Source organism: Calypte anna, chromosome 5A (genome assembly GCF_003957555.1).
Source record: "Calypte anna isolate BGI_N300 chromosome 5A, bCalAnn1_v1.p, whole genome shotgun sequence".
NCBI classification, from domain to species: Eukaryota; Metazoa; Chordata; class Aves; order Apodiformes; family Trochilidae; genus Calypte; species Calypte anna.
The window spans coordinates 6,236,174-6,248,399 of NC_044251.1; the positions used below are offsets into that span (position 1 = coordinate 6,236,174).

General features: G+C 41.2%; 1 protein-coding gene across 1 annotated transcript in view; it reads right to left on the reverse strand.

Annotated features, from left to right (window-relative positions):
• Nucleotides 1–12,226, reverse strand: part of FUT8 (fucosyltransferase 8) — a 108,638-nt gene that overhangs the window by 40,512 nt on the left and 55,900 nt on the right. The window contains exon 8 of the mRNA XM_030451967.1: nucleotides 5,425–5,539. Coding sequence (XP_030307827.1) covers nucleotides 5,425–5,532 — 108 coding nt within the window. The 5' untranslated portion in view covers nucleotides 5,533–5,539. The remainder of the gene's footprint in view (nucleotides 1–5,424; nucleotides 5,540–12,226) is intronic.

A 12,226-nucleotide genomic window follows, 5' to 3' on the forward strand; every position in this document is an offset into this window, starting at 1 on the left:
AGGTTCACTTTTTATAGCCCTGTGAAGAATTAGTCTTAAGGGAAGACATCAGGAAAGAAAAAATTAAAGGTATTACAAAGTCTCACATATGAAGAAGGACTGAATTTTTTACGTATATTTAGCCTGAAAAGAGATTAATAAAAAGGATCACAGTAAGCTTTTGAAGCAAAGAATATCATCATTCTTCAACTTAAACCTCAAAAACAGTTCCTGAGGAAACATATGTTCCTTCTGTATCATTTCCAGATCCTTCCATGTGAAAAAGGCATGTGAAATTTGATATGCAGCAGAAGCATATTTACATATTTCTAATTTCCATGATCAACCAGTGGTAACTTATTAAAAGCAAAAATCAATGTAATTTTCTCTGTAAGACAGAAAATACAAGGTTCTTAAAAAAAAAAAAATTAAAGGAAGGAAATGCTCTCTTAAGTGTTTCTTGATGTTTGAGGACAAACTCAAGATGATTAATTTTATATTTTAAATGTAGAATATAAAAAAACCTCAGTACTTCCCACAGTTTCCTTTTCAACAGATTTATAAATAAAACAGTAACAAAAATTGCCTGTATGATAGAAATTGAGCCAAGTATGTGAGACCTAATTCCAATTCTCAATCTATTCCCACAATTTTCTGAAAATAATCTGCTCATGCTCATCCTCAGGTTTCCTTCTTAAAATAATGATAAAGACAGTTACCTTCCTTAGAAGTGTCTGAGAATATAATACCCTTTCTGAAAGGCTTTAAATTATTGTGCTACAAATATACAGAAGCAGGATTCTGTGAGTGCTGTGTTGGCACTGGTGTCATTTATCTTTTAACCTTTTTTTTCTTTTAAGTGAGAATAAAAGGGAAATGAAAGCCCTTTAGCTTATAGAGATGAGAGCCCTTTAGCATAGACTCTATGTCTCCAAATAAATTTTAGGAGGAGCTAATTTGCCTCTCAGGTCTTTGCTTAGTCAATTAATTTATTTCAAATTCACTAGACAGCAATGTAAGCATTTCCTTAATGCTTCAATTTCTGTTCTCCTAAACACCTTTTACTTTTGTTATTCATTGCACATATTTTGAGGCCCTAGTCTTGAACTAAGATTCTGAACACTTTAAAAACACACAGTAAGAAGACAGCACCTCTCCAGAAACTCATACATGCTTTGATAAGAAAACAATTGCACATAATGAAAGGAGATGAAATGGTGGAGAAAGGCCATATTTATCAGCATAAAAAGTAGCTACAGTGTACCACTGCCAAACAGTGACATCAAAAATGAAAGAATGAGGAACAGTTCTGAAGAAGCTGAAGGAAGACAAAGTGATGTCTCCTGCATAATTTACAAGGAGTTTTCTCACAGAAGGCTTTTGTTATTTAACCAGGGACAGATATGTAGATTGGTCACAGAAGTTTCCAATAGCTTAACTATGAAGTAAGAAACAATGAAAAATGCAAAATAAATTCTGCATTTTACATAGGGAAAAAATCAGTGCCCAAACAAAAGAAAGCAGTAAGATGCACACACACACAGAAAAACAAACCAAGTAAAACCAAACCAGACTACATCAAATATTTTTTTTCACTATATAGACAGCTGCATGCATTCATACATGAACAAAAGTCCCAAAACCTTCAGAGCAAGGCTTGTTTGAATTTTATAGAGACACACAAACACATATATTAAAAAGGCTTTGTGGACTCAAAAAGATGAGTATCTATGAGAAGTCTCACAACACTGCTGAAACAGCCTAGGACTGGACAACACACTATGCAAGCAAGTGCTTAAATCTTGGCTTTCTTGTAACTAAAAATGGGCTGCTTGTTCACAAGTTTCATACAAGGACTTTCATATTTTTATCTTGAACACTGTGCAAATGTGTGTATACATTCTGAAACCTTAGAAAAACAAAAGCAGAAACCAGAGACTTATTTTTTATAGTAACAGAAAGAACCCAAACAGGTAAGTATAGCCATACACAAAAAAGCCCAACACAAGCAAACCAACCATAGCAACAAACAACAAAACCAAAAGAACCCCAAAGATTTATCATTCTGTATACATACAAAATAATGTCTTAAACATTCTCATTTGTTTTGAATGTAAATAATTCATATACAAAAATTCATTTACAACTCTCTGTCATATAATTACTCTATTAAGAGTAATTCTATTAAGAGCAATATTAATTGCTCTTAACCAACCAGGTTATCGAACCTGTTAACCAATCGAACCAGGGCCCGAAGGCAGGTGGTCTAGGGAGGATTTAGTCCCACCAGTGTGCTCTGTTTGTTTCCTGAAATGTCTGTATGCTAATGCACGCAGCATGGGGAATAAGCAAGAAGAGTTAGAGGTCAGTGTACGGGCTAAGGGTTATGATCTGGTAGCGATAACAGAGACATGGTGGGATAGGTCACATGACTGGAATGTGGCCATGGATGGTTATGTACTTTTTCGGAAAGATAGGGCGGGGAAGTGAGGTGGTGGAGTTGCTCTTTATGTGAGAGAGCAACTAGAATGTGTTGAGTTCTGTGCAGGGGCTGATGAGGGGCAGGTTGAAAGTTTGTGGGTAAGAATTAAGGGGAAGGCTGGTGTGGGTGATACAGTTGTGGGGGTCTACTACAGACCTCTTGATCAAGGCGAGGAGGTTGATGAGGCCTTCTACAGGCAGCTGAAAGCAGCCTCACAACTTCAGTCCCTAGTCCTCATGGGAGATTTTAACTACCCCGATATTTGCTGGTTGACTCACACAGCCAGCCTTTCACAGTCTAGGAGGTTCCTCCAGTGCATTGATGATAACTTCTTAATGCAAATGGTGGACAAGCCGACTAGAAGAGGAGCACTGCTGGATCTTGTACTAACCAACAAGGAGGGCCTTGTTGAAGCAGTGGTGGTCAATGGCAACCTTGGCTGCAGTGATCATGAGATGGTAGAGTTCAGGATCCTGTGTGGAAGGAACAGAATACCCAGTAGGACCAGAACCCTGGACTTCAACAGGGCAAACTTTGGCCTCCTCAATCAACTGTTAAGAGAAATCCCATGGGACAGGGCGTTAAGAGATAAAGGGGCTCAAGATAGCTGGTCAATATTCAAGGACCACTATTTGCAAGCACAGGATCAGAGCGTCCCTATGGTTAGGAAATCTAGTAAGGGAGCTAGGAGGCCAGCATGGAACTGCTGGGAAAACTTAAGTGGAAAAGGAAAATCTACAGATCATGGAAGGGGGGGCTGGTCACTTGGGAGGAATATAGGACTGTTGTCAGAGGATGTAGGGAGGCAATTAGGAAAGCTAAGGCCTCCTTGGAACTTAACCTTGCAAGTCAGGTTAAGGATAATAGAAAGGGCTTTTTCAAATACATAGCTAGCAAAACTAACACTAGAGGCAATATTGGCCCACTAAGGAATGAGCTGGGAGCCCTGGTGACAGAGGATATAAAGAAGGCAGAGGTGCTGAACGCCTTCTTTGCCTCCGTCTTTACTCCTGCAGGGTTTCCGCATGAGCCCCAGATTCATTTAGCCCCAGAAGTAGTCAAGATAGATGAGGAGTTTGACATGGTAGATGAGGATTGGGTTAGGGATCAGCTGAGTAATCTGGACATCCATAAGTCGATGGGTCCAGATGGAATGCATCCAAGGGTGCTGAGGGAGCTGGCGGAGGTCATTGCTAGGCCACTCTCCATCATCTTCAGTAAGTCATGGGTAACAGGAGAGGTGCCTGAGGACTGGAGAATAGCAAATGTCACTCCAGTCTACAAGAAGGGCAAGAAGGAGGACCCGGGTAACTATAGACCGGTCAGCCTCACCTCCATCCCTGGAAAGGTGATGGAACAACTTGTTCTTGTCACTATCTCCAGGCATATCAAGGACATGGGGGTCATTAAGAACAGTCAGCATGGTTTTATCAAGGGTAAATCATGTTTGACTAACCTCATAGCCTTCTATGAGGAAATTACTAGGTGGATAGATGATGGAAGAGCGGTAGATGTGGTTTATCTTGATTTCAGTAAAGCATTTGACACCGTCTCTCACAGCATCCTTGTAGATAAGTTGACCAAGTATGGGTTTGGTGATCAGGTAGTGAGGTGGATCAGGAACTGGTTGAAAGGAAGGAGTCAGAGAGTTGTAGTCAATGGGGCTGAATCTGGTTGGAGGTGTGTGACTAGTGGAGTCCCTCAGGGGTCGGTACTGGGACCGGTGTTGTTCAATATCTTCATCAACGACTTGGATGAGGGTATAGAGTGTACCCTCAGCAAGTTTGCTGATGACACTAAGCTGGGAGGAGTGGCTGACACACCAGAAGGCTGTGCTGCCATTCAGAGAGACTTAGACAGGCTGGAGAGTTGGGCAGAGAGAAAAATGATGAAATTCAACAAGGGGAAGTGTAGAGTTTTGCATTTGGGGAAGAACAACCCGATGTCCCAGTATAGGTTGGGGGCTGACCTGCTGGAGAGCAGTGTAGGTGAAAGAGACCTGGGGGTCCTGGTAGACAAGAGGATGACCATGAGCCAGCAATGTGCCCTTGTAGCCAAGAAGGCCAATGGCATCCTGGGGTGCATTAGAAAGGGTGTGGTTAGTAGGTCAAGAGAGGTTCTCCTCCCCCTCTATTCTGCATTGGTGAGGCCGCACCTGGAGTATTGTGTCCAGTTCTGGGCCCCTCAGTTCAAGAAGGACAGGGAAGTGCTCGAAAGAGTCCACCGCAGAGCTACTAAGATGATTAAGGGAGTGGAACATCTCCCTTATGAGGAAAGGCTGAGGGAGCTGGGTCTCTTTAGTTTGGAGAAAAGGAGACTGAGGGGTGACCTCATCAATGTTTTCAAATATGTGAGGGGTGAGTGTCAGGGAGATGGAGTTAGGCTTTTCTCAGTGGTGACCAGTGATAGGACAAGGGGTAATGGGTGTAAATTAGCATAGGAGCATAGGAGGTTCAAGTTGAATATTCGAAAAAAATTTTTTACTGTAAGGGTGACAGAGCCCTGGAACAGGCTGCCCAGGGGGGTCGTGGAGTCTCCTTCACTGGAGACATTCAAAACCGGCCTGGACACGTTCCTATGCGAAGTGCTCTAGGTGGCCCTGCTCTGGCAGGGGGGGTTGGACTAGATGATCTTTTGAGGTCCCTTCCAACCCCAAGGATTCTATGATTCTATGATTAAGAGTATAGCTGAGAATATAGCTGAGAGTATACATACAAAACAATGTCCTAAACATTCTCATTTGTTTTGTATGTAAATTATTCATATACAAAAATTCACTTACAACTCTCTGTCATGTAATTATTCTATTAAGAGTAATATTAAGAGTATAGCTAAGAGTATAGCTAAGAGTATAGCTAAGAGTATAGCTAAGAGTATAGCTAAGAGATACCAAGATATGTTGCACATATATAAACACATATATGTACAACATTTACCTTGATTAAAAAGCTCCATCCTCTTACCTGTAGATAAGTTATTCTCCTCTGTACCAAATCTGTTAGATCTTTGGCCTCTTTTTCTCGCCAGTCTCCTGCTCCATCTGTTTGACTGAGGTAGTACAAGTCAGTCATTATTGACCTGGGAACAAGGGAAAACAAGCTTTAAAAAATGGGCAACAAAAAAAAAAACCCACTCCTAAATTGGAGGGTAAGACTAAACCAAAGAACAGTTAAGCAGATACTTCAATTGCAGCCCCAAAACCAGTTTCTCCACACCACCTCTTACACCACAATGTCATCAGCAGCCAAGAAAGAATCAGCTCTCCAGTTCACAAGTGTTCCATACCCAGCAGTAATTATAGTTTGAAAGAGGAGAGGGGGCAGAAAAACTCTATACAGGATTTGTTTCTGGTATGTGCCAAAGAAAATTAAGAAAAAAAAAAGTTCCATGCTAGATACATTATCCAGTGGACCCAGATGCTTCCTAGAGCTTCTATCAATTATTACTTTGGATCCTACAATCATCTTACTATGCTTATACAGAGTATAATATAGTATTATGTCTTTAGCATGCATACAACAGTAATCTTGCTATTTCTACTTGTGAAAATTAATCACAGAGCATTATTACAGCTTTAATAACAGTACTTTCTATGGCCTGGAGCTCCTTCTGACTCCAGAAGGCAGCAAGCATTCTGCCTGCTTAGAGTGACTGCGTGCTACTAATACCCAACTGGGGAAAAAAACAAAAAAATCAAACAAAAAAATTGCAAGTCCAAACAGACTCATGGTAGTATTACAAGTCCAGACCACAAAATGTGAACTCTGAGGAAATATTATATATTAAATTGAGGTTATCTAATACACTAGAGATACTCTTCTTAGGGTTATCACATTTTGGTGGCCCAATATGATAAAGAGTTCCACAAGAAAAATGGTAGATGGCATTCATTAGCTAAGATTACCCAGGAATTTGGTGAAAACTAGCCTAAATACATGAGAAAGGTGTGGCTTTTGGGAGAAAATACAAAACTGGAAGCAGACTATTCAAATATCTGTAAAAACATTAATGGCTATTCTACAAGTAGCAGGGAGCCCAATTCAGAACCAATGGCACTGGCTTTGCAGACTGAGAGCATCGAAAGCTGCTGAACATTTCTCCATAACTATGTTCAAGTACTACATCTGAACTACTTTTCTTTATTCTTTCAGTTAATGTCACAATTTATTGCCTGAAATTCTTACCAAGCCACATTTTTGCTCAAAAGGAAAAGAGAGACACTGTACAAAAGCAGAGAAAATTCGGAGGAGACAACAAAGAAAGAGAGGGGAATTCATGCATATTTCCTAACAACTTTGAAGTAGTCTTGTCAGTGAAGTAATCCAAGGCAGTAGTGTTGGCAGGACTTGTTAGTTTTGGAACCACAATCCTAGTTAGTGATGACCCTATGTGAATAAGTTCAGCAAGTGAGAGAGGAGCAGATGATTTTTCTCTACTAGGTAACTATTTCTAAGGATACAGCATTTAAGTGGCAAAGATTGAGACAAATCTTTATCAGCAGAGTTACCAGACAACCTTCTCTCACTAATAACTGGATTGAGGGATCTGTATCTTTACATCCTGGTACACTCACCCTGGCTTTGATACTCCTGTTTCTAAACAGGACTACAGTGACACTGACTTGCTGTATCATCTACTGTTGCTGCATTAAAATATTACATCCAAACTGTGCACTCACCTTCTGTCAACCAGAATCACCATATTTAGACTCTAATCTCAAAATTTAAAAATTGGATATTCATTTAGACTGTAACTGAGCTTGAAACACCCTACTCTGTCTTTCACAGAAAAAAAAAAAAAAAACCCAAGCAATTTAAAGTATCACTAACTGGTAAAGTCAAGAAATAGTGAAAATTAAATGCAAACACAGTTTAGATACAATTAGAACAGAATTAATAATCAAGATCTAGTACAAGTGTTCATATACAAATAACAAATAAAGAGACTTCTTCTTAAAGCAGTGTTATCCAGTTTATAAAAATCATTACAGTTTAGCAGATAAACTAAAAAAGGAAACCCAAGCATATTCTAGGGAATTCAAATATAGCTTTCCCCTCATCAGGAAGTAACCATGCTGGATGTTTAAAGAAAAATTCTAAATTTCAGGTCTAGACATTAAAAAATAATAATAATCAAAACTATATTCCTCTTCCATAATTAAAAGCAGGTGAGCAACCACAGCCAAATTTTAAACAATTTCCAAATGCCCTCTTTCACTGGCCTTAAAAGTCTTCCCTGTATGTGTCACATGAGTAATCAGAACACACTCCTCTTCCTTTAAAGAAATATATTTCTATGAAATACAAGCATAAAATTACTGAAAATACTATACCTACCAAGTATTTAAAAAAATCAAACCAAAACCAAACAAAAAAAACCCAAAACACTTTCCCTCTAAGAAGTTACACAATTTTTCCTGTTTCTGAGGGAAAAGTGCTGTCCACATTTTCTTTCTTGTATTATTGGCCATGGAGACCATGACAAAGCAAAGGCAGTAGGTAAGTTTAAATAAGCAGCCTTAGATATGAAATACCATTACTTTTCATAAATAAGCAGCCTTACATATGAAATATCATTACTTTTCATCACTTTTGATTTAAGAGGAATCAGAGTCCTGACACACAGCCTCAGTGACTCAACACTTCAGGGAAAGGCAGCTTTGCTCTGTACAATCCATAAAGAATACAAAATAATTTGTGTGAAATCTTACAAATTCAAGCAAGAACTTTCAGATGGTATCTCTAGAAAACAAAAAATTACCCGTACAAAACTCTGCAGTAAACCACTGTCAGGGCTTAGGCCCAGCCAGTACCGACCAGGCCTCTCCACCCAAAGACTCGATGGAGATAAGAACAGGGAGGTTTGCATTCCCCAATGACAGTAACAGGCAAAAACAAGCAAACTTGGGAAGAAAAAGAACCAATTAATCTACAAGGAGAAACACAAAACCCTCTCAGATCTTACCACCTCCCCCCGGTCCCAGATTGCTTCCCTGCCACCTCCCCTCGGGGCTCAGGGGACACAGGGGGGGGTTCAGGCTCAGTTCCCCACATTGTTTCTGCCACTCCTTCCTCCTCAGGGGAGGACTTCTCACATTCTGCCCCCGCTCCAAGGCAGGGTCCCTCCCACGGGAGAGTCCTTCAGGAACCCCTGGGACACGAGTCCCTACCATGGGCTGCAGTCCCTTAGGAACTGCTCCAGCCCGGGCTGCCCACAGAGTCATGGCTGCTGTGGGAACAGTCACCTCCTCTACCACGGGTTCCTCCATGGCTGCAGATCCACATCTGCCCCTCTTGGTGATCCTGCAATGGCTGCAGCTTCACCTCTGCCCACCTGTGGCAGTTCAGGGGCTACAAATCCACAGGGACCCCCCCGGGGTCCTTCAGGGACTGCTCCCCCGCGCTCCTCCATGGCTGCAGGGGCACAGCCGCCATCTCACCACGGGCTGGGGGGAAACTTCTGCTCAGGCACCTTTCCCCCTCCTTCCTCACACACCTCAGGATCTCTTCTCTGACATTGCTCTCTCACTTCATTCTCTGCTTTGCGAGTCATTTTCTTACATTTTTGCAGTTTGGTTTCCCTTTCTTGACTCTATTCCTGGCAGAGGCACATCACCTTCCCAGAGCTGCTCGGCCTTGGGGCAGGGATAGGAACTGGGGGAGCTCCCAGCAGCTTCTCCTAGGAGACATTCCTGTGGATCCCCTGCTCCCAAGACACCCATGAACTCACCTAGGACACCCAGGAACTGAAAATTTAACACCTGTTATCACAAAGGAATGATTATAGAGTAGTATAACTTGAAGACACTTTCAGTCATGGAGACCTTCTTTCCTTGATGGCTCCTGCTGGGAAATGTGAATTTTTTAGGTTTACATCTGCTAAATTCTTTTGAGTGTGACAGACCAGCATGATGGCTTATTAATAGGAATCCAGAGGAGACCCAGATTAACACAGGAGATCAGAGTCAGGCTCTATGTGTAGAGCTACAAAGTAGATGGTGACCCATGAGCCCAAGGTAACAGTGCAGACAAAAGATGAATCTGCACAGGATTATTAGAGCTTAATGTGGGGATAAAATGGCAGAAAAAGTTTTAGACATTGGCACTGCAGATATTTAGTGAGTCAAACTTGGTCTTTCAGTGTCCTACTAACCAACCATACCAATTTTTTGTTTATTTTATATCCCAAATCTTGAACCTGCTCTTTAAAGCATTTTGCTCATGTAAAGCAGAACGTAGTAAATAATCTGGTTATGTATTTCATCTGCATTTGACGAATTCACCCCACAGTAAATAGTGATTCAGAGAAGTGCTAGCAGACTACATTTTTTGTGTTAAAAAATGCATCTTTAACACGTTTTTAAAAATCAGTCTAGGCACTTATGCCAGCCATATGACAAAAATACATTTAAACCTCCCAGAAACTTTACATCAACAAATAAAAAACTCCACAAAAAAACTGTGGTATGTTGCGCCAAATGTAGAGGAAGTAATAATGTGAAAATAAGGCCAAACATTATGCATCAAAGCTTGACCAGCTACCACAAAAGCCCTGATGAAAGCTCTTCCCCAAGAGGAGAATTGAAGTAACTCAGTAACAACAACCTTGTAAACAACATAATGCAAATGTAGGAAACTGACAATGTAGGAAACCATGACAACCAGAGGATTAATCTGTTCTTTTTGGTCACCTTGACATCAACCAGTCTTACAGCAGTTCAAATGAAGTTACTCTCAACAACTACAGGAATCCAACTACACTTTCCCTACTGCCGCCCTGTTTCTTAAAAAGAATCAGTAGTGAAATACTGGACAAACACCTCTATCAAGACTGGCACCCTCCAGGAGAAAATCTCCACAAGTCCTCTGACACAGCCAGGAAACAGTGATTCAGGTATCCAGGTGGAGAAGTTCTAGCAAGTTACTGGTAGACTATTTGCAGAACAGCACCAAGATTAACAAAGAACTCTAAGAGCCTTTATCTAGAAACACAGAAACTGTCCTGAAGTTTGTAGTATCTTAAAAAGCCAACCTTCTCTATGCCACAACAGGCTTTCCTCACAAATTCTTGATATCCCCTTGAAGTGCTTATAATTAACACTAATCTTTGTAATCCTAGGTACTATCCTATATTCTATAATCCTAGATTACAATAGATACGAAAATATCTGAAATATATGTTTATATATATGTACATACACATGAATAATACCAGTTTCACAGGCAACATTCCATCTAGCCAAGATACACAGATAAAAAATTTTTAAGAAAAGAGTATTTGGCAACTTGTTAAATCCCTCATAAAAAAAACTAAACAAGTTAACACGTACTTTAAAAAACCCAAACTACCTCAGCAATAAGAAAAAAGCTTCACCAAAAACCTGTGATCATTAGAGTGAATGGGAGCATCTGATTTGCTCAACCTCTGCGCATTCTATGTTCCTTTCAGGAGAAGAGGCCAGATGGAGTGTGTGGAAGGAAGAAGAGACTGCTCCATCCCTGGGGAACTCCTGGGAATCCTCAGGGAAAAGAACAGCCCAGAGAATGCAACGTGCCACAGGCCAAGGGATGCAAATAGAAGGAGCTGGAGTTTTTCTCCAACTCACACAGCAAGGCTGAAAAATGAAAGGGAAAGAAGCAGATAGCTTGATCTCAAAGGTGGAAAAACAAATTTCTACTGGATGAGAGGCAAGCAAAAAGAGCATTCTGTAACACAACATCATTTTATTGCCCTAAACCAAAGCTGTAAATACACCAAAAACAGAGGGCAAATATTGTAGAAACACCTTTGTACCTGTCTTCTCTTATGCAATTTCTTTGAACTTACGTATTGTACAAAAAACTGCCCAGAATTTATTTTGATAAAACCTAGTTTCTGGCTGTTTGGTTTCAGCTTAAGTGACTTGAGTGTTCCCTGGGGACACAGAGATCTCCTACAAATACAACCAGGTCTCAAACTGCAGGACAGTCTGGTTGTGATACTCACTGTGCCAGCCTAAAGAATATTTTGATTCAACAAGAAAGTTCTTAAGAAAAAAAAGGGGGAAAAGGGGGAAAAGGGGAAAAGGGGGAAAAGGGGGAAAAGGGGGGAAAGGGGGGAAAGGGGGAAAGGGGGAAAGGGGGAAAGGGGGGAAAGGGGGGAAAGGGGGAAAGGGGGAAAGGGGGGAAAAGGGGGGGAAAGGGGGGAAAGGGGGGGAAAGGGGGAGAAAGGGGGAGAAAGGGGGAGAAAGGGGGAGAAAGGGGGAGAAAGGGGGAGAAAGGGGGAGAAAGGGGAGAAAGGGGGAGAAAGGGGAGAAAGGGGAGAAAGGGGGAGAAAGGGGGAGAAAGGGGGAGAAAGGGGGAGAAAGGGGGAGAAAAGGGGAGAAAAGGGAGAAAAGGGGAAGAAAGGGGGAGAAAGGGGGAAAAGGGGGAAAAGGGGGAAAAGGGGGAAAAGGGGGGAAAGGGGGAAAAGGGGAAAAGGGGAAAAGGGGGAAAGGGGGAAAAGGGGGAAAAGGGGGAAAAGGGGGAAAAGGGGGAAAAGAGGAAAAAAGGAAAAAAGGAAAAAAGGAAAAAAGGAAAAAAGGAAAAAGGAAAAAGGAAAAGAAAAAAAGGAAAAAAGGAAAAGAGGAAGGAAAAAGGAAAAAAGGGAAAAAGGAAAAAAGGAAAAAGGAAAAAAAGGCAGCTGTGATTAGAAAAGAAAAAGAACAGCTGTGATTGCCTGCAGAGTACACAGACATCCTCCAGTGTCACTGTGGCTTCAAAGTCTCACAGTGGAATTCATCTCGTA